The sequence below is a fragment of the Hylobates moloch genome, unplaced genomic scaffold, assembly GCF_009828535.3.
Source record: "Hylobates moloch isolate HMO894 unplaced genomic scaffold, HMol_V3 SCAFFOLD_18, whole genome shotgun sequence".
NCBI classification, from domain to species: domain Eukaryota; kingdom Metazoa; phylum Chordata; class Mammalia; order Primates; family Hylobatidae; genus Hylobates; species Hylobates moloch.
Window position 1 is genome coordinate 61,939,587 of NW_026652293.1, and position 23,119 is coordinate 61,962,705.

General features: G+C 44.9%; 1 protein-coding gene and 1 long non-coding RNA gene across 3 annotated transcripts in view; one reads left to right on the forward strand and one right to left on the reverse strand.

Annotated features, from left to right (window-relative positions):
* Nucleotides 1-67: 67 nt before the first annotated feature.
* On the reverse strand, nucleotides 68-14,320 carry LOC116457239 (uncharacterized). Its single transcript, XR_004244979.1, has 3 exons — nucleotides 14,142-14,320; nucleotides 11,125-12,791; nucleotides 68-2,293 (listed from the first exon to the last, which is right to left on the reverse strand). It is a non-coding gene; the product is annotated as an uncharacterized LOC116457239 (long non-coding RNA).
* Nucleotides 14,305-23,119, forward strand: part of RAB4A (RAB4A, member RAS oncogene family) — a 33,192-nt gene continuing 24,377 nt past the window's right edge. The window contains exon 1 of one of the 2 annotated variants that reach the window (XM_058430482.1): nucleotides 14,305-14,536. In XM_058430482.1, coding sequence (XP_058286465.1) covers nucleotides 14,506-14,536 — 31 coding nt within the window. In that variant the 5' untranslated portion in view covers nucleotides 14,305-14,505. The remainder of the gene's footprint in view (nucleotides 14,537-23,119) is intronic. The other variant, XM_032136251.2, reaches the window with a different exon arrangement.

Below are 23,119 nucleotides of genomic sequence, written 5' to 3' on the forward strand. Positions count from 1 at the left end.
AGGCATCCACCACCACACCTGGCTAATTTTTTTTTTTTTAAATTTCTAGTAGAGATGGGGTTTCACCATGTTGGCCAGGTCAAACTCCTGACCTCAGGTGATCCACCCACCTCGGCCTCCCAAAGTGCTGGGATTAGAGGCATGAGCCACCGTGCCCAGCCAGAGCCTAGCTCATAATCACTCCATTCTACTACCTCCCACCTTCCTTTCTTTATGTAATAAGATTGCAGTACACAGTGCTGTACATTAAACAAAATGTTTTTATACACATAGTCACACTTCATCCTCACAGGGGTCCTGAGGCAGGAGAACAGTTACTTTTGTATTTCTCCATTTTGCAGTTTATAAAACTGAGGCTCAGAAAAATTGAACTTCTTTGCCCGAGGTCATTCAGGTACTAAGTGGTAGCTGGGACTCAAAGCAGTTCTTCCGACTCAAATCCCAGGTTCTTTCTGTATTCGTCTGCTTGGGCTGCCATCACAAAGCAGCACAAATCGGGAGGCTTAAACAACAAACATGTCACATCTCACAGTTCTGGAAGCTGAAGTCCAAGATCAAGGCATCAGCAGGGTTAGAACCTTCCAAGGGGTTGAGAGAGACTCTATTCCACACCCCACTCCTGGCTTCTGGGGGGTGCTGGCAATCCTTGCATATTCCTTGGTCTGCAGGTGCATCACTCCAGTGTCTGTCTCCACTGTTACATGGCGTTCTCTCCTGTGTGTCTCTCTCCTCCTCTTTTTTTGTTTTGTTTTGTTTTGTTTTTGTATTTGTTTTTTTGAGTCAGGGTCTCCCTTGTTGCCCAGGCTGGAGTGCGTTGATATGATCATAGCTCACTGCAGCCTCGGGCTCCTGGGCTCAAGCCATCCTCCCACTAGCCTTCCAAGTAGCTGAGACTACAGGTGCGTGCCACCATGTCTGGCTAATTTTTAAATTTTTAGTAGAGATGGGGTCTTGATATGTTGCCCAGGGTAGTCTCAAACTCCTGGGCTCAAGCGATCCTCCCGCCTCAGCCTCCCAAATCACTGGGATTACAGGTGTGAGCCACTGCACCCAGCCTCTCCTCCTCTTATAAGAACACCAGTCATACTGGATTAAGGGCTTGCCCTAATGACCTCACCTTAACTTCATAATTACATCTGCAAAGACCCTTTTTCCAAGTAAGTTTGCATCCACAGGTACTGGGCTTAGGACTTTAACATATCTTTTGGTGGGGGATACAATACAACCCACAGCATTTTCATAACTCATATTTTCCCTTAGCAGACAATCTTTAGAGCATCGTTGGACTGTGCCTAAACTGCAAATTCTTGGTGCTGGCCTTGTCACAAAGCACAGCCTGGGAAAGGAGCATTCCGGAAGAGTATGTCAGTGAACCCACCAGGGGGCACTACATGACCAGAAAATAACCCCAAAACACCAGTGGTTCCATTAAATTCCATTCTGTTTATGAATACTGTTTCTTAACTTTATTTCTTAAATCAGCAACTTCACATTTGATAAAGAGTCAAGGATTTCCTGATACTCAAATCACAGATTTCCGAGCAGCTTTAAAACTCATTGTTCCCCTATATGTAGTAGTGGATTGCTAGTAGCCCTACCAGATCCTTGAATTGCTCTGGAATGCCAGGTGGAGCTAAATTGAGGGGGTCAGGAACTCCTCATTGGATTTGAGATTCAAGTGAGATCATATATCTAAAAATAAGTTGAAGAGCAGGATAGCCAATCTCTGCAGGATTGGGGTCAATCTATCTCTGGGAGGTAATGTTCAACTCTAAGCAAAGCTGCACAAGAAGAGAAATCTGCACTCGGTTGCTGCTTCCTGGCTGGCCCCACTACTCCTCCCTTCCTTCCTGTTCAGATACATGTCCCACAAACTTGCCCCCAAACCCCATTGCCTACCAGGTCCCAAAGAGGCCCCAAGTTCCAAAGCCACTTCCCCCACAAGCACAATCTCCAGTTTCCTTAAAGTCAGCAGTAAGGAAAGGCCTCTCCTTAACTGAAACAAAACGCGAAATTCTTTTGGGCAAATCAAGAAGGGATCTGGAAGGAAAACCCACAGGGCAGCCTCAGTATCAGCAGTCCCTGACTCCCGCCCCTGCGTGGTGAATCTGTTCCTTGGGATTCTGGCATTTCGCCTTAACACAGACGGCGCTCTACTGGGCTGATTAAAAGGCTCGGCATATTCTCTCCATGGTTATCCTTACTGTGCACTTATAGGTGGTGCCAGCACTCATTCATTCATTCCACAGATGTTTGTTGGGCACCTAAAATGTGCCTGACACTGGGGCAGATGCTACAGGAGAAAAAAAAAAAAAAAAAAGAAAGCTCAAGTCTCTCCCCTCAAAGATTTTACATTATCAGCTCAGAGGGCTCCAAACTCCTCGCCCAGCCAATACCCAACAATTCCTACAAAATGGGGGCAGGGGGAGTAAATTTTTAAAAGAAACTGAACAGATAATGTTTTAAGGAGGAAATCAATCATCTCAACAGAGAGGATCGAGGAAAAGTTCTGAGTCGAGATCCTCCCTAAGAAAGGAGGGAGAGGGCCAGGCGCAGTGGCTCATTCCTGTAATCCCAGCACTTTGGAAGGCTGAGATGGGAGGATTGCCTGAGGTCAGGAGTTCGAGACCAGCCTGGCCAACGTGGTGAAACCCTGTCTCTACTAAAAATGCAAAAATTAGCTGGGTGTGGTGGTAGGTGCCTGTAATCCCAGCTACTCGGGAGGCTGAGGTAGGAAAATTGCTTGAAGCCAGGAGACAGAGGTTGCAGTGAGCCGAGATCGCACCACTGCACTCCAGCCTGGGCAACACAGCAAGACTCCATCAAAAAAAAAAGAAAGAAGAAAAGAAAGGAAGGAAGGAAGGAAGGAAGGAAGAATGCAGGAGGGAGAGTGAGACTCAGGAAAGAGCAGGGGGAGTTGACAACCACCCTTTCTACCAGCTCTCATTTAGCCCATAGTATGTTTCTAACCCATAGATATTTCTAACTGAGAAATATCTCCGAGCAACATGTCCTCACTGCTCAGACATAAGGATTTTCTCACTCACTGCATTTAATGCTGTATTCAATCTCTGCTGTTCTCTGTTCCATTTTCCACAAGCGGCAGTACCTTTAGGAACAAAACCATTCCTCAAGCCCCAGGAGGATTTCTCCAAATGTGGGACCACCTGCATTAGAAATCCATGGGGTCGGCCGGGCACAGCACTCATGCCTGTAATCCCAGAACTTTGGGAGGCCGAGGTCGGGGGGAGGGGGGGGTGGATCACCTGAGGTCAGGAGTTCGAGACCCGCCTGGCCAACATGGTGAAACCCCACCTCTACTAAAAATACAAAAATTAGCCTGGCATGGTGGTACACGCCTGTAATCCTGCTACTCAGGAGGCTGAGGCGGGAGAATCACTTGAACCTGGGAGACGGAGATCGCAGTGAGCTGAGATCGTGCCACTGCACTCCAGCTTGGGTAACATAGCAAGACTCCATTTCAAGAACAGAAATAATAACAAAAAAAAAAAATGAAGGCAGAGATAGGAGCAATGCTTGCTGGGAACACCAAAAATGGCCAGTAAGGCACCAGAAGCCAGGAGAGAAGCCTGGAACAGATTTTCCCTCAGCTCTCTGAGGGAAGCAACCCTGCTGACACCTTGACCTCGGACTTCTGGCCTCCAGAACTGTGAGACAATAAATTTCTGTTGTCCAAGCCACTTGGTCTGTGGTACTTTGATACAGCGGCCCCAGTCATCTAATCCAGGAAGGTGACATGGTGTGACACTACACAGTTTGATTGCATGCCTGCTGGCCTAGCTGCTAGTCCACACAATTTCAGGGAAAGGAAGAGAAAGTCTAATGACTCTGACCTAAATCTCTCTCTCTCCTGTAAAGTCACAGGGAACATCAATAAACCCAGGAAGCTTTTTCTATTAGGCCTCATTAGTCTTCCATTAAAGGGCACATTTCACCAAGCTGATAGATGGAAATGGTATTGGCTACTGTCTGGGCCCTAATAAGAAGGTGGTGGAACACAAATGAAGATGTTTGAAAGGGCAAGAAAGACAGGCTGCTGAGAGGTCTAGAGGTGGAGCGTATGGTGGGTGGTCTGTGCAGTGGGGAAACCCCCACCCCAGTTTCCTGGAGGAGGTTACATCTTCCCATGTGAAAGACAATAATCCGTTATCAAAACTTCTCAAAATCAGCCCAGAAAGGGCTGCAAAAAGGCATAAAAGAACTCTTGGGGGTGACAGAAAAGTTCCATACTGGGACGAGGTTGAAGTTGTCACATGACCGTGTACATTCGTCAAAACTCATTGTACACTTAAAATTGGTGAATTTTGTTGTATGTAAATTATACCCCAGTAAAACTGATTAAAATGTTAAAATTAACCATAAAAGAAAATTTCAGTTGGTGGTGTTCAGGGATAATTTTATTTTATTTTATTTTTGAGACGGTGTCTCACTCTGTTCCTCAGACTGGAGTGCAGTGGCGTGATCATGGCTCATCTCAACCTCCGCCTCCTGAGTTCAAGCGATTCCCCTGCCTCAGCCTCCCGAGTAGCTGGGATCATAGGCATCTGCCACCATGCCCAGCTAATTTTTGTAGTTTTAGTAGAGACGGGGTTTCACTATGTTAGCCAGGCTGGTCTCGAACTCCTGACCTCGTGATCCGCCCACCTCGGCCCCTCAGAGTGCTGGGATTACAGGCGTGAGCCACGGAGAATTTTTTTTTAAGCAGTTGTTGTGAAAACTATCTTTTAAATAAGAAACCAGGCTGAAAACGGCCATTTAATTTGAAACACAGTATCAAAAATAAATAAGTAAATAAAAGATAATTCTATGGTACTTTTATCAGAATATGGAGGAAACACATAAATATAATTAAAAAGAAAAGAGGAACCAGAAAATCCTCTTTCTCTGAATACAAAACAAGAATTTAAATGACTCGAATGAATAATCCCTGGGTATCAATGCTGTTAAATGCAGAAATAAGCAGAGATGCATCACATTAGAACTGATGGAAGATTTGCTGGTAACTTTCAAATGAGAAGATGAAGGTAGGAAATTGTCGTATCACTGAACTCAAGAACTCTATCCACAACTCTAGCCTTGGCTTAATGTTGTAGACTGTTATTTGTAGCATATTCCTGTTAGATAAACAAAATCTGTATGCTTTGGAGGATGACAAACTCAAAGATCTGAGTTTAATACTAGAGAACTGGATGTTAACTTCAGGACTATTTTCCATCTTAAAGCTAACCTGAGCTTATGCTGAATTTATAGAAGTGCTCTGGGAATGTTTTCTACCACAAACCCTTTCTCATCTGTGTCTCCATATTTATTTGGCATCACAGTGCAATAAAGAGCCCTGGTTTGGATGTCACCCTTGACTATAATATAAAGATAAGAAGAGCAACCTTGTCAGGTGGTGTAAGGATCAAAGGAAGTCACATAAAGCACCCAGAACAGGGCCTGGCTCAATAGAACGCTGTTTTCCTTAGGCATTAAATAATTCAATCCCTTTTGAAATCATAGCTCTGTGTTTTGGGCTTTTTATACTGCATTTTTAAAAGGAGAGGTGTCAGTTTGGTTTGGTTTGAGATAGAAATTCCAACATTGATACATACTAGCTGTGGAAACTGGACAAAATATGTAATCCATTTGGGCCTTTGTTTCTTCATCTGTAAAATGGGATAATACCTCCCTTACAAATCTGTTGTAAGAATTAGGTTTTATAATACATGTAAAGCACTCAGCACTATACCTAGTGTTTATCAAGTACTCAATAACTTATACTAGTATTAGATGATACTTTAGTTTTATTATAGCCTTCCCACAATCACTTGGTGGCATATAAGAGATCAACTTTTTTTTTTTTTTGGAGATGGAATCTCCCTCTGTCACCTAGGCTGGAGTACAGTAGTGTGGTCTTGGCTCACTGCTGCCTCTCCCTCTGGAGTCAAAAGATTCTCCTGCCTCAGCCTCCCAAATAGCTGGGATTGCAGGCGTGCACCACCACATCCAGCTAATCTTTGTAGTTTTAATAGAGACAGGGTTTTACTATGTTGACCAGGCTGATCTCAAATTCCTGACCTCAAGTGATCCGCCTGCCTCGGCCTCCCAAAGTGCTGGGATTATAGGTTTGAGCACACAGCCCGGCCAGACACCTCCACTTTTAAATTTCCCATACATCAACATATTTACAATTAAGTTCATTACATTAAATCCATAGAGAGCTGCTGAGTTTTGTTTCATTCATTCACTCATTCAACATCTTCCGAGTGATTGAGGGTTTACTATGTGCCAAATACTATTTTAGGCATGGGGATGGAGCAGGCAACAAGGCCAAAGCATTTCCTGCCCTTATAGAGCTTATAATCTAGAGAGGGAGCACACAACAAACTAATAAAGGATATGTATTTTAAGTGATGTTAAATGCTATGGAGTGGGGCATAGAACAAAGTAGGGGGCAAATGAAGTGCTGGGGGGATGAAATGGAGAGGGGTTGCTATTTCATATAAGAAAAGAAAAGCCACCCTCATGAGGTGCCCTGCGAGCAGAACACATGGGGGCTGTGAGGGCCATGTAGACATCTGGGACAAGAGCATTCCAGGAAGAGGGAAAAAGCACATGCAAAGGCCCTGAGGCCAAAGGCTGCTTGATGTATACAAGAACCAGCAAGAAGGCCTGTAGGATCAGAGTCAAGAGAATGAGGGGTTTGGAGGAGCAGACCATGGATGACTTTATAGGCCATTGTGAGTGAAATGAGGCTTTGAGCAGAGGGTGGCCTGATGGGACCTACAGTACCCTCCTCCCCCTAACACTGGCTGTTTTTTTGTTGCTGTTTTGTTTTGTTTTGTTTGAGATGGGGTCTCGCTCTGTCACCCAGGCTGGAGTGCAGTGACGTGATCTCGGGTCACTGCAACCTCCGTCTCCTGGGTTCAAGCCATTCTCCTGCCTTAGCCTCCCAGGTAGCTGGAACTACAGGTGCCCACCACCACGCCCCGGCTAATTTTTGTATTTTTAGTAGAGGTCGGGGTTACACCATGTTGGCCAGGCTGGTCTCGAACTCCTGACCTCAAATGATCCACCCACCTTGGCCTCCCAAAGTCCTGGGATTACAGGCAACACTGGCTGTTTTAAAGGAGAATTGTTATTTATTTTTGGTTTTGTTTATTTACATTTTAATAGGATTGCTCTAGCAGCTGTGTTGAGAAACGACAACACAGGGAGACAAGCATAGAAGCAGGATAGCTGCAAAAGGCAGGAGAGAGGTGAGGCAGGCTGGTGCAGGAGGTGGCTGGGGTTGGGGGGTGGGGCAGTGCCAGTAGCAGAAGCAGATTCTGGATGCTCTGACAGTAGAGCCTGTAGGCCTTGCTGATGGATCAAATGTGGGTGTGAGAAGTCAGGCAGGACTCCAAGGTTTGGCCCTGGTGTGATGTTTAATATTAAGTGTCAACTTGATTGAAGGATTCACAGTATTGTTCCTAGGTGTGTCCGTGAGGGTGTTCCCAAAGGAGATTAACATTTGAGTTAGTGGACTGGGAGAGGCTGACCCACCTTCAATCTGGGTGGGCCCCATCTAATCGGCTACCAGAGTGGCTAGAATAAAGCAGACTTGCTGAGTCTTCTGGCCTTCATCTTTCTGGCGTGCTGGATGCTTCCTGCCCTCAAACATTAGCCTCCAAGTTCTTCAGCTTTCGAACTCTTAGACTTACACCGGTGGTTTGCCAGGGCCTCTTGTGCCTTTGCCCACAGATAGAAGGCTACACTATCAGCTTCCCTATTTTTGAGGGTTTGGGACTTGGACTGATCCACCACTGGCTTCCTTGCTCCTCAGCTTGCAGATAGCCAATCATAGGACTTTACCTTGTGATCATGTGAGTCAATTCTCCTCAATAAACTCCCTTTCATACATACATGTATCCTATTAGTTCTGTCCCTCTAGAGAATCCTGACCCTAATTAATACACCTGGCAAACTGCCATTTACTGAGATACAAAAGATTGCAGAAGGCACTGGTTTGGTCAAGAAATCTGGATGTTTGGTTTGTTTGTTTGTTTGTTGATTATTTTGAGACGGAATCTCACTCTTTCGCCCAGGCTGGAGTGCAGTGGCATGATCTCGGCTCACTGCAACCTCTGCCTCCCAGGTTCCAGCAATTCTCCTGCCTCAGCCTCCTGAGATGAGACTACATGTGCGCACCACCACACCTGGCTAATTTTTTGTATTTTTTAGGAGAGATGGGGTTTCACCATATTGTCCAGCCTGGTCTTGAACTCCTGACCTCGTGATTCACCTGCCTTGGCCTCCCAAAGTGCTGGGATTACAGCCGTAAGCCACTGTGCCCGGGCTTGGTTTTTATTTCGTTAGTATTAAGAAACCTAATAGGCATTCATTCAAGTGGACGTATCAAGTAAGCAATTGTACATAGAAGCCATAGAAGCCCAGGCAAGCTAGAAATTAAGGAATCATCAGCTTTAGATCATATTGAAAGCCTTAAGACCAGATGAAATGAATGGGCAAGTAAGTGACTGCAGAGAAAGAGTGCCACAGACTGAGCTCTGGAGTCAGACAGGAGGAAGAAGCAGCACTCCCTGAGCTGGGGGGTGTGCAGAGTTGTACAGAGAGAGAGAGAGAGTGCCAGAGGTTTGCAGAGGGTTCCCTTCAAGTCTTCTACTGAGCAGTGCAGGCAAGTGAAGAAATACCTGCATTTCTCCTACTGTGGTAAGCACTCCTACCCCATGCCAGATAAAGAATCACCTGCGAATATTAGAGAAAACAATCCCCAGCACTCACGCATGGCCCAGAGGAACTCCTAATTCTGCCAATCACGGTGAAAACCTTCATAACTCAAGGACTTGTTGAGTAGAATGCTGCTCAGGGCCCACCCCCTAAAAAAAAGTGTAAAAACAAGACCTGAAGCATCAAGCTCTTTCCAAGGAACTTACCTGCACCCCAGAACAAAGCTCAAAAATATTTATAAAAATTAACATTATATGTATCTCAAAGTAAACTTCTCAATGTCTGGCATTCAATAAAAAATTATCTGGCTTGTAAAGTAGGAAAATATTACCTACAATGAAGAGAAAAGCCAATCAATATAAACAATCTCAGAAATTACTTAGGTGATAAAGTTAGTAGAAATGACACGTGTTCCATATGCTTGAGCATTAAACACGGAAACCAGAGGACCCAGATGCAGGTCCAGACACCAAGTGAAACTTCTGCAGGTGAAATGGCAATGCCTGAGAGGAAAAATACGCTGGATGGTACTGACAGCAGATTAGATACTATAGGAAAGATGAGTGAATTTAAAGACACAGCAATGGAAATTACACAAAAATGAAAAACAGAAAAAAGACTGACAAAAAATGAACAAAGCCTGAGTTAGCTGTGAGACAAATTCAAGTGATCTAATATTTGTGTAGTAGAATCGCCAAACGAAAGGAGAGGCAGGGGCAGAAAAAATATTTGAAGAAATAATGGCCAAAAAAACTCCAAATCTGATAGCAACTATAAACTCAAAGACAAGAGAAGTTCAGTGAAACTCAAGGACAAGAACTTTAAAGAAAATCAACAGCAAGGCACATCACAATCAAATTGCTTCAGACCAGTGATACAGATGAAATCTTAAAATTAAGCGGAGATAAAAGACACGTTGCATAAAAGAAATAAAGATAAGAATGGCAGTTGACTCCTTATCGGAAACAAAATAAGCCAGAGAACACTGAAACGGTATCTTCATGTTAGAAAAAAAAAAAAATTGAAAACCCTAAAAATCAAAATTGAGCAAAAATAGCTTCAAACACAGAAATGAAATAAAGACTTTTTTGGATATATAAAAGCTGAAAGAACTAGTCACCAGCAGATCTACACTTCAAGATCTGTCAAGGAAAGCCCTTCAGGCAAAAGGGAAATGAGGCCATGGAAATCTAATCTACGCAAGAGAATAAGGAGTCCTAGATATGGTAACTATGCGAGTAAATATAAAACACTTCTTTTTTATTGCTTAAATCTATTGAAAAGAATTGGCTGAAAATGCAGTATATATGTACAAAGTATTGAATATTATTCAGTCTTAAACAGGAAGGAAATTCTGACACATTCTACGATGTTACAGATGAATCTTGAGGACATTATTCTAAGTGAAATATGACAGTGAGGAAAAGACAAATACTGTATGACTTCATTTATATGAGGTACTGTACCTAGAGAAGCCAATTCCTAGACAGGAAGTAGAATGGTGGTTGCCAGGCACTGTGGGGAGAAGTGAATGGGGAGTTGTTGTTAAACAGGTATAGAGTTTCAGGTTTGCAACATGAAGCGTTCTGGAGATGGATGGTGGTGATGGTTGCACAACAATGGGAATATATTTAATGCCACTGTGCATTTAAAGATGCTGAGATGGTATATTTTATGTCTATTTTATCGCAATTAAAAGGAAAAGAGAGACAGAGAATTAGTAGCTTATTAAGTAAAAACAATAACAATGTATGTGGGCGTACAACATGTGTAGAAGTACAACATCCTCAGCACAGATGCTGGGGGAGGATGGAAGCAAATGGTTGTGAGTTTCTTATACTCTGTGTAAACTAGTGTATTCTCACTTGGAGGTGGACTGTGATGAAGACCTATACTATCAACCTCCAAACCACCACTAAACCTCACAAGAAGTTATTCTTCCTAAGCAACAAATTAGATAAAAGCATCACAAAAATGCCTCTGTCCACTGAAAAGGCCCAGAAATAGCGGTCCCCTGGAGCAGCAAGCACAAGCGTACACATATATCAAAAATTATCAAAATGTACACTCTAAATATGTGCAGGCCGGGTGCAGTGGCTCACGCCTGTAATCCCAGCACTTTGGGAGGCTGAGGCAGGCGGATCTCCTGAGGTCAGGAGTTTGAGACCAGCACGGCCAACATGGCAAAACCCCGTCTCTACTAAAAATACAAAAATTAGCCGGGTGTGGTGGCGCGTGGCTGTAATCCCAGCTACTCAGAAGTCTGAGGCAGGAGAATCACTTGAACCCGGGAGGGAGAGGTCATAGTGAGCTGAGATCACGCCACTGCATTCCAGCCTGTGCAACAAAGCAAGACTCCATCTCAAAAAATAAAATAAAATAAATACATACACATGTGCAGTTATGCCTATCATACTTCAATAAAATTGTTTCAAATAAAAGCACAATGAGCTGCCTGAACAGGTGAAAATTCCAGTGGTAGTCATAATGTCTTTCCACAGACTTTCTCTTCTCCTTTCTTTCAGGGACATAATAATATTGCATTTCCTGTCCTCTTTGAAATTATGTCTTGCCACATGACTGCTTTGGCCCATGAAATGTAAATACAAGTTCTTATAGCAATTCCTGGTAAGTGCTTCTCTAGCTAATGCACAATCGGTCCTAATGCATAGCCACTCCTACCTGAGTGATTGTGGAGATGCATTTAGATAAAACACATTCGGTCAGCCTGGGTCTAGGAGGGCCCATGAGCAAGTCTCTGCTAGTGGGAGTGGACAGGTAGTCTGAGTGAGGAACTTTGCTGTGTAAGTCATAACTGGGTTGAGAGACCTGCGTTACTGCAGTTAACCTAGCCCATTCTGACTGAATATTCCCTAGCAACAGAGGTATCTGATCATGGACATAGTTTTGACAGTGGAAGGTAAAGCGGCCCAGTGACCTCTGAGGTCTCTACTTTCTTGAAGATGTGAGTTATATGTCATAGTCTCCACCAGCCTGGGTGTGGAATTGAGCTTCCATTTTCAAGTCTCCACTTGTATGTCCGGAATTTGGCTCCTTCTCAAGGTAACACCCAGGGATTGCTGAGTTCCCAAGTGCTCAGACACAAGTCCACTCATTTTCTTCAATTCCAGTTACCAAAGAAGTCACCATTCCACCGAGGCTGTGACCAGTGCCCTCCACCAGGCCTAGCTCCAAGAATCTCATGCATCAAGCCCCAGGGCTCCTCACGTTGGGCATTAAATGTAAGGTCATGCCACATTCTTTAGCATTGTCAGGAGGCAGGAAGGAAAGTACCAGATACTCGAAGGACCCACTGACCTGGAAAAAAGTGGGATCTAGTTTCGGCTTGAAAAAAAATCCTTCTTCATAATTACATTTCCCTTAGGCAAATCTCCAACATGCCTAGGCTTTTGTATATCTGTTTTTACTGTGTCACAAACCTCCCCCAAAGAGAAGGGTGACGATAACTGGAGAAAATCACAAATTAATTTTGCAATATTTTTTTCTTCCATATAATCAGCAGTGCCTCAGAATCAAAGCAGTCTCTAAAAATATTTTGAAGAAATTTATTTTCTTTCAAAGATCCAAAGTTACTGAGATGCAAAGAATCTTCCACAGTATCATCCAAGGATACTGAACGGCTCCTTCAAACCTCGCCCTTGCATATTTCTTCTTCCAGTTGTGATACTGCAGTTACATTTGCAAACCAAATGATCCCTTTGGGTGGTTTTTCCAAAACAAATCGTCTTTCCCAAAGGCCTACCTAAGTCTTCATTTTCCACAAAGTAGAAAACTGGCCACAGCTTTGAAATGGCAGCATCATTTGTATTTCTACCACCTTGTCCAGGTTTCAGGGATCTCTGGTTCAGTTTCAGTCAATAACGCTATCACTGCAGCTCACTGACTTCTTTTTTGTACGTAGCGGTTTTTCACAGGAAGAAAACAAATCTAACCAATAGGAATAATTTCAGGTGATGCTGTTTTCTTCCCACTTCCTGGGATCACTGTCTTTCCTCTGAAATGGTTTTAATCAGAACCAATCTATTATACTCAGGAGCCTAAATCAAACACGACATGCAGAGAGACAAACAAGCAACAAATGATCTGAGCCATTGAACAAGAAATATATACAAAACAATTTTAGGAATTACAGCTCTCACAACTTTTCACCATGGGGCCTTCTCTGTGATTTAGAAAAAACTGCGTTTATTTATTATTAGGATCGGAGACAAGAGAAAAATACCGACCCAAATAGCCACTGGGGAAGAGGGGAGCTCTGATGCCAATTTATGTGGAGGATGGAGCCAAATTGACTCATACACACACAAAAAAGTATGTACTGGCATTTTCCACACAGTCCAGGTCACTTGGGAGCTTAGCCAAGGATATTTTGAGCATTCGACTACCTGTTGTGAACAAGGTTGGGAACTATGAGGCACTATGTGGCCCTGATCAAGCTCAGCTGGGCCAAATCCTCAACCAAAATTCTCTTTCCCATAAATGTTTATCTCTACATTTCCCACAGAAGGGGATTCTAACTCAGTTTTGCTTCTGAAACCAAACTATCCGAGGCCAGGTGAGATGACTCATGCCTGTAATCCCAGCAATTTGGGAGGCCAAGGAGGGAGGATGCTTGAACTCAGGAGTTCAAGACCAGCCTGGGCAACATAACGAGACCCCATCTCTACAAAAAATTTAAAAATTGGCGCGGTGTGGTGGTGTGTGGTGTGTGCCCCTAGTCCCAGATACTCAGGAGGCTGAGGCGGGAGAATCGGTTGGGCTGGGCTGACAGTGCCAGACTCTGTTAAAAAAATAAAAATAAAAAAACTCCTAAATTTGGAAACACATCCCCAGCTGAGGGCCAGGAGATACTTCTCAACCGTAATCCAGAACCCTCTAAAACGGGATGTGAAGAGGCTGCTGTCTGTAGTCTTGCGATGACCCTTCAGCACCTGGGCATCTTGCGCTTCTGTCATTCTGCCCACACCCGCTCAGCTCCATCCAAGAGGGTCCAGCAGTTTGGAGTGAAAGCTTAGCTTCCCAACGGGTAAATGAACCTGCCTCCCATTCACAGGGCGGCCTCTGGCTGGACACCTGGGGCCTACTGCCTCCTTGTTGCACATTAACCAAGTTCTGGCCTCGATTGTAACAGCGTCAGGCAAGTTTTTTCCTGGCTCACAGCCACAGAATGATGACCGAAGACAGCGTCTTAACTGAGACGGGCCAATTTGGCAAATGGACTGCTTTCCTCCCCAGTGCGGGCACCTTCCTCCTCTGTCCGGCAACTGGACCCCACTGTCCCCAGCCCTCTGTCACCCCCAAACCTGCCCACCGCCCGCCTCTACCCGACCCTCCCTCAGGGAAATCGGGACTCAGCCCCCAACGCCCCCACCTGCCGCTCTGCCGACTTCGGCGCACACCGCCAGAGGGCCCAACCCGCGCACGTGCTTCCGGCGCGCGCCGAGGTCCCCATGCGCCCCGCCCCGGCCTCCCCGTGCGCACGCGCGAACGCGGCGTGGGCCGAGCCTCGCGTAGCCCATCTTCTCTCCCTCCTCACGGTCGCGGCCGGACTGAGGGTGGAGGGCCCTGCGCCTGCGCGGAGCTGGAGTCCGGCTGGGCCGCAGCCGCTGGGAGACCGGCGGTTGCCGTGGGGACCGGTCGGGCCCCTCCCTCCTCCGGTCCCCCGCCCCAGGTCCTTCCCCACCGAGACGCGCCGGCGGACCGTGAGCGAGTGCAGCCGGTGACCCGGCGAGAGGTGGCGCCGCTCCCAAGATGTCGCAGACGGCCATGTCCGAAACCTACGGTACGAGGCCCGGGCTGGCGGGGCGCGCGGGTCGGGCCGCGGCGGGCGTCGGCGGCGCGGGGCCGGGCCTGGGCTGCGGGGGTCTTGAGGGTGGCAGTGGCGCCGGCCGGAGCCGGGGGACGGATCTCGGAGGTGTCTGGGCTTGGGACCGGGATGGGGGACACGGGCCGCTGGGGGCTCGGGTGGGGTAGCGGGTGCGCGGGGCGCGGGGGGGGCTGTGCACAGCGCATTGGCGTGATCCGCCTTTTCAAGTTTCCTCTTGCTCTTTCTCTGCTCTTGCACTCTTAGCGCTTTTCCCCTCTCAGTCTAATGTAAATAACTGAAGGTTTGGAAAGCCAGCTTGATGTTCCGTTTCAGCTGCGATATTATCCCCAGCGAGCCGTGTGAAGGGCTTAGGGCGACGCCTGTGTTCCTCAAATACTTCAGTTTGACCTTTCCTGGTTTGGAATTCCTTGCTTTACTTTGGGATTACAGTGAGGAGTTATTGATAGATTAATTCATCTCTTCCTCCGGGGACCTCTTGCTTCGTTTATTTCTCCCTCCCTTTCAGTGTTTTTTAGCCTTTTCTGGGTTGCATTTTGGCTATTTATAAACATGCCTTGTCTCCTTCTTAAGACCGTAAGCACCTTGGAAGCAAAGCCCTGGCTGTTTAATCTTTGTTTCCCTTGCAGCACCCAGACCTGGAGGTGCTCGACAAATACTGCTTTGAATAAGTGAAAGCTTTCCCAGTGCATGTACTGTGTGCTTTTTTTTTTCTCCCCTTCTTTGGCCTTGCGTGGTAAGAATAAACAACTTGTACTGGTATTGTATGAGAGTTGGATATTAATAGATGTTTACCAGTCCCTAATCACTCTTTCAGATGTATGTATTCTCAGATTAAGACTTTGATTTGGGGTTTTACAGTCCCAGAGAGAGGCTGAAGTTCAAAATTACATACCTCAAGCCAAATTAGTCCTGTCTCCATCTGTCCTGGCATGCTGCTTCCTTCTCTGCAACAAATACTGTGGAATGGCATTAGGGAAGCGGGCACCGTGCTGGGAGGGCTGTAAGTCCTGCAGAAACACAGCAGACACGGCTCTGGTCTCATGGAGCATCCAGTCTATTGAGGGAATGCAGTATTAATCCAATTGTGATACTAATGAGTTAATAATTAAAAACCAGGCAAGAGTTCTGAAGGAGTGTGGTCCTTGAAAGTGTGTTAGAAAGAAAAGATGAGCCAGACAGGGGTGTCAGGGAGGCATTAACCGGCAGCACACAGAACATCTCAGGCCTGTGGTAAGGGCAACTCAAGAAGGGTGTGTTTTGAGCACCACGCTGGAGAGATGGATGAGGAGGCAGAGAGGAGAGGGTCTTGAGGAAGGCGTCAGTTTGTCTTGTAAGAAAAAATGGGAACTTTTGGAAGGGCTTCCATGCTGGGGTCACAGTGCATTTGGTCCACCTTCAGTGAGTGACTCCTGTGACTGGTACTGCCCTGTTCTTGGTGACACAGGGGCATGACATCTGTTCCTAGAAGGCTTAGGAAATCCTCCAGTAAGTCGATGCCTTCATCAGGACAAATGTTTGCAAATGCTTCTGCAAATGGCAGTGGTCTGGTTCTTCCTGTAGAGAACCACAGTCAGAAATTTTGTAAGGAAAACATGCTCTTTAGCAATTTTTGGTTACATCTTTGCGCTTCTTTATTTTCAAGTGCTCTTTAGCCCAGGCTTAGTTTCTTTGACTTGAGTAAGGAGCATGGAGCACTAGGGAAGGGTGGAATGTCCAAATAAGAAAAGCAAGTGGGGGTCATGAATCAGTAAGAAAGGATTGGAAGAGTTCAGGAGATAGAGCTTTTATGTTTCATTTTTCATATACGCAATGATATCAACTGATAAAATAGAGCATATCTTTGGCATCTCCACTTCAGACACAGTTAACTGAACTTTTGAGCTTCACAGATTGATTACATTCTGATCATAAGGCTTTGACCATTAGTATTCTTATTTCATGGTAACTTCCAAGTATGTTTTTACTTTGCAACTCTGAATTGAATATTTTCTTCTAATAGAGGAAATTAATCGAAAACTAGTAGAAACAAATAAATAGAAAATGAGGCCAGACTTAATGGCTCATGCCTGTAATCCCAGCACTTTGGAAGGCCAAGGCGGGCGGATCACTTGAGCTCAGGAGTTCGATACCAGGCTGGCCAACATGGCAAAACCCCAGCCCTATTAAAAATACAAAAAATTACCTGGGCACGATGGTACGCTTGTAGTCCCAGCTACTTGGGAGGCTGAGGATAAGAATTGCTTGAACCCAGGACACGAAGTGTGCAGTGAGTCGAGATTGTGCCACTGCACTCCAGCCTGGGCAACAGAGTGAGACTCTGTCTCAAAAAAAGAAAATGAGTTTTAGAAGGAGCAAGCAGGACAGTTGAAGTTTGCCAAGCTGAAGTAAAAGTCACCCAGAACCAAGTCCTAGGCTGTTACTTTGACTTATCAGTGGCCATATTTATACAGCATTGTTCCTTAAAAGTGAAACAGTCAGGCTCTCTTCTGGACATTTGCCTCTGAGCTGGTGAAGGAATGTTTGCCTAACCTTTAAACTCCTTTGTACTCTGTGCTCATTTGCTCTTCTGTAAAAGGAGGCTCTGTGTAGCTTGACAGAGAGATGAGGAAAAATCAAGGGCCAGTGCATGAAATGTACTGGGTTTTTGTTTTCTTTTTCTTTTTTTTTTTTTTTTAGACAGGACCTCACTCTGTCACCCAGGCTAGAGTGCAGTGACACAATCACGGCTCACTGCCGCCTCCACCTCCCCATCTCAAGTGATCCTCCCACTTCAGCCTTCTGAGTAGCTGGGACCACAGGTGCATGCCACCACACCTAGCTAATTTTTTTTTTTTTTTTTTTTATAGAGATGAGGTCTCTCTCTGTTGCTCAGTCTCATCTCAAACTCCTCGGCTCAAGTGATCCTTGTGCCTCCACCTCCCAAAGTGTTGAGATCACAGGCATGAGCCACTGTGCCCTGCTGAAATGTACTGTTAATGAGCTACCTCTCATTAATGTGTTCATTTAATATGCTTTTTAACATATTAAAACAGTATTTCACCTTCCATAGACTGAGTAGCTTTGAACATTTTTGTTGCTTTGAAGTCACCACATGAATACTGTACTTTATGTAATATCGTGAAACAAATTGAAATCTTAGGTTTCGGATGAAACCCTTAATCTGAATATGAAACAAAATTCTACCAAATGTCATTAGATACACTACGTTCTTAAAGACTTGGCCAGTTAGTATGGCTTGGGACTTCCCAAGGAACTCTGCTTCGGCCATCTGAGACCTGGGAGATTACAAATTGGCTGAAAGTAATTTTGATGCTAAGCAGTTCAGAAAGGGGCTAAAAAGTATACGTAGTGGGAAAATGCCAGAAATTTCTTTTAAAATTAAGTGCTGGGGCAGTTCGAGATTGAGGAAAAATCTAATACAAAATCTCTACATATATTAGAGTTTATGCCGTCTACAATGGGAATAATATATGAAACAGAAGAATACAACTGAAATTGCTGGTTCTATGCTCATTTTTATTAAAATATACTCTTAATGTTTTTATTTTGTGCTTCATTTTCAAAACAACACAGTATTACAGTATTTGCCATATAATTTTGAGAATTATCAGAATATTTTCCTTAAAAATGTTTAAGTCCTAACCCCTAGTACCTGTGAATGTGACCGCATTTGGAAATAAGGTCTTTGCAGAGGTACTCAAGTTAAGATGAGGTCATCATACTGAATTATGGTGAGCCCTAATTCAGTGACTAGTGTCCTTATAAGATGAGGGAAACTTAGACACAAATGCATTCAGAGAGAAAGAGATGTGAGGATGGAGGCCAAGATTGGAGGGATGCATCTACCAGCCAAGGAGTGCCAAGGGATGGCTGGCAACCACCAGAAGCTGGAGAGAGGCAAGGAGGGATCCTTCCCTTGAGCCTTCAGAGAGAGCTTGACCCTGCCAGCACTCTGAATTTGAACGCCTGGCCTCCAGAACTGTGAGACAATAAACTTTTGTTTTAAGCTTCCCAATTTGTGGTTCTTTGTGATGACAGCCCTAAGAAACTAAAATATAGGCTTTGCTCATCCAAATACGATTCATGGAGAAATTTAGGATGACAAGGCAAGATGGAGTGAAGAAGATATCCTTGGTGAAGGAAAGAGCATTTCTTTTCTTTTTTTTTTTTTCTTTGAGACAGAGTCTCACACTGTTGCCCAGACTGGAGTGCAGTGGAGCAATCTCGGCTCACTGCAACCTCCACCTCCCGGGTTCAAGCAATTCTCCTGCCTCAGCCTCCCAAGTAACCGGGACTACAGGAGCCCACCACCACACCTAGCTAATTTTTTTTTTATGTTTTTATTTTTAGTAGAGACGGGGTTTCACTATGTTGGTCTGGCTGGTCTCCAAACTCCTGACCCTCATGATCTGCCCTCCTCAGCCTCCCAAAGTGCTGGGATTACAGGCGTGAGCCACCGTGCCCATCTGTAAATAGCATTTCAAAGTCACCTGGTTCCAATAAAGTATGAAATAACTTGCTGTTAGGGAAATCACCCCAATTGCCCTTTACCTTAATTTCATGAAAGACGGAACAGGTAAACATGTCAACAAAGGAATCCTGTAACACCAAAACAAAGGACATTTCAAGTTGAATAAATATATGATTATACATGTTTGTCATTTTCTTTTTCTCATTCACTGAAAGCTGGTGAACATTTCAAGTACCAAAGTTTGGGAAACATTGCACCAGTGCTTATCAAACTAATGTGCATATGAGTCTCCTGGTATGTTAAAATGTAGACCTTGACTTGGAGGGTGAGGGGGATCTGCATCTGGCCAGCTCCCAGGCCGTGCAGGTGCTGTTGGTCCAGGGAGGTATGTAATGACTCCATGCTCGAGAACTTTGAAAACATAGTTTTTTGAAAAAACAAAATATTATTCTTTCTCATGGTCATTTGAACTGTAAAGTATTCCAATCCATGCCTATGACTTTACTGCTGATGCTCTGATGACTGTAACATCTATATTTCTGGTCACATCCTTCACTCAAACTACAGATCTCTCTTTTCAGCTACCTAACTACACCTGGGTGGCCTACAGGCATCTGAATGCAATACGTCCCAAGCCCAACAAATTACTCACGCCTATACCCCAATCTTCTATTTTTCCTGTGTTTGCCTAGAAGATAAAATGAGAGTCCATTTTTAATTCTTCCCCATCCTTACTCCTGGATCTATTTGGTTTCAGAGTCTTTTGAGCTGACTTCTTAACATGGTTTAAGTTACTGTTTACCCTGAAAGATGCAAAGGAAAGTTAAATTAGGGCCAGTTTACACGATTAAAAGGTAAGAAAATTGGGTTTCATTCCAGAGTTCTTTGTCTCAGTGAGTTGAGCAGCTGTGCTATCTTACAGCTTGCCACACAGCATCTGTACCACTGCCCCTAGGCAGCTTCCACAGCACCTGGAACCTGGGTTCATGAGGATATGAGAGCCTCCTGGGCCAGGATGGGAGTAGGTTTCCACTTCAGAAGAACTATATCTCTATATATAATATAGATATATGTAATATATATAGTGTATATATAAATTATTTACAATTTATATATAATTATTATTTATATTGATATATATATAAATTATTATTATATCAGTGGAAAGTAACAAAGAGTTGACCTGCTAAGTAACTGGCTTCCTCACATCAGCCTCCTCGGTGCGTGTGATCCCAGTGAAGGGGATCACAAATCCCATTCGGGATCCGGAAAATCAAAGACCCAATCACGAACCTGGACCAATTGTTGGGGAGTCTGTGCTGCAAATGTTAAATTTACAAGAGTCAGGATTCCGCTGTGCTGACAACGTTTAATTCAGGCTTAGGTAAACCGCGGCTCCCACAGGCACACTGCAGAGTCCCATGATTAGCTTTTGCTGCCTGTTCCACCTCCTTCTTATTCTTCGTGCTGCTCCACAGGTCATGTGCTCCTCTGCTGCCCAAACCTTCCACTTCTAACCAGCATTTCATCAAGGTTTCCACTGTTCAATTCCTCCCTGACCATTGTACCAAGACTTTTTGTCCTTTAAAGTACATGTCATCTTATATTCTGTCCTCTGCCAGCTCCTCGTTGCTGTTATCTGATGACCCTGGGGATAGTCCTTATTCAACAAGGTCATCTATCATATGGTCTTGCTCTTTGCTCCAACTCCTGACTGATCCTGGGTCACTGCAGTGTCCTTGCAGAGGTCAGTCAACAACTCAACTCCACGGTTCCTTGACTTTAGTCAAGATGAAGTCAGGTCGCCGGGCGCGGTGGCTCACGCTTGTAATCCCAGCACTTTGGGAGGCCGAGGCGGGCGGATCACGAGGTCAGGAGATCGAGACCACGATGAAACCCCATCTCTACTAAAAATACAAAAAAAAAATTAGCCGGGCATGGTGGCGGGCACCTGTAGTCCCAGCTACTCGGAGAGGCTGAGGCAGGAGAATGGTGTGAACCCGGGAGGCAGAGCTTGCAGTGAGCCGAGATTGCGCCACTGCACTCCAGCCTGGGCGACAGAGCGAGACTCCGTCTCCAAAAAAAAAAAAAAAATGAAGTCGGGTCTCTTCTACCACCTCTTCAGGTACTCGCTTCCCTGACTGCTCCCTGGACTTTGTCACCTATCCCATTCTGACCACTCCAACTCCATCCAGTCTTCACTGTAAGAGCTTCAGGCTGCTGGTCCATCTCCTCCCTTTCTTCTTTTTTTTCTGAGACAGAGTCTCACTGCCCAGTCTGGAGTGCAGTGGCACTATCTCAGCTCACTGCAACCTTCACTTCCTAGGTTCAAGTGATTCTCGTGCCTCAGCCTCCTGAGTCGCTGGGATTACAAGTGTGCACCACCACGCCTGGCTCATTTTTGTATTTTTAGTAGAGACGGGGTTTCACCATGTTGGCCAGGCTGGTCTTGATCTCCTAACCTCAAGTGATCCACCCACCTTGGCCTCCCAAAGTGCTGGGATTACAGGCATGATTCACCGTGCGTGGCCCCTTTCTTCTTTAAAGGCAGTGAGCTGCTCTCTCTTTAGATAAGATACCCATGGCTTTTCCTTCCACCTTGTCCTTCTTTTTCTTTCAACAACACACACTGCACAGCTCCGGCCCTGGCTACCCAGCCATCTGCCTTGCCTGCTGTGCAGACAGAGCTCCTTTTAGATTGAGATCATTGCAGATGTATGGTCTCTGCTTCCAGCTGGGTACTCAGTAGTACTTAGCAATCATTTTTCTTATCCTGGCCACCTCTCTCTTTCTCCAAATCAGCTATTTTAAACCTTCACACTTCTCCTCAAGCCCATTCTCTCACTCCTAGTAGATGACCACCAGTAGATGTAAGGAAAAGATGCCATGTCTGCAAACTTGCTTACCTCATCCTTAACTCTTTCCATGTCATCTCAGAAGAAGGTCTCTCTTGTCTAAAACTAACCCCAGCCTCCTACTTTGGACCCCATCTCTAAAGCTTCAGGTCCCCACTTCACCTATCATGTCTGTTCCCCTCCTTTCCCTTTCCACTGGTAGCTTCCTGACTTTGCGCCTTCCTCCTTTAACCACCTCTGTCTCTCCTTTCCCTCACAGCTAAGCTGCTTGTAAGAGCTGTCAGTACTTTTTGTCAACAATGTCTTACTTCCTTCATTCTTCAACTGACTGTAATTAGGATTTTGCCCCCACCTGAAGTGATGTCGGTTTCACCAGGGATGCTGATGATCAGTCAGTGGACACTTGGCAGCCTTTATCTTACTTAGCTTCTCTTTTCATATTCGGCCCTTATAAGAACTGCTTCCGCAAATCTCCACTGTGTTGGCTTATGGGTATTTTCAACTTAATCTCTGAATTGGCAACTTATTATTTTGCCTTAAAGCCCATTCCTTCTCAGAACCTTCAGCATCTCTTATCTCAGTTTTCGTAATCACAGACCCTAAGCCTTTAATTCCTAAAGAAGGAAACCTTTAAATGACTCCATTCTACCCAAATTCTAGTGCTATACCACAGCACTTAGCCTATTCTGCCAGGAAGTAAGACACATGAAATGCATCATACAGAAGGGGCCATACATCCGTGCTTCCTTTCTGACATTTCGAAATCTTAAAAGCAAGACCATTGCTTGGGGAAAAAACCAGGAAGGCAGAGGTCATCGTGTCTGCTGAATATGGCTTAATTTTCTTGAACACTCAAGGTCATCATTGACTATTGACTGCTGCACAGAATGTGCTGTGCTATTACGGTCACTTTCTAGCTCATCCCCTGCTGTCCCCATCTGCCTTTGTGCCTGTTGTTCACAGTCCTACTTTAGTATATACCTTTGATCTGCTGCGGTTTGGGGCATTAGGTAATAGAGGCTGCTTGAAGTGAATGTAAAACAAGTCAGTCAATTCCAAATGAGGTGTCTCCTGTAGAGTTAATCTTTTTTGGCTTTATGTTTGCTATTTCAGTGGCTAGGAGGCCACTTTTTCCTGGTCTTTATTTTGTCTGTGTTCCTGAATGGCTGACATTTGCCCAAGATTGAATTCTAATTATTTGATACCTTTTCT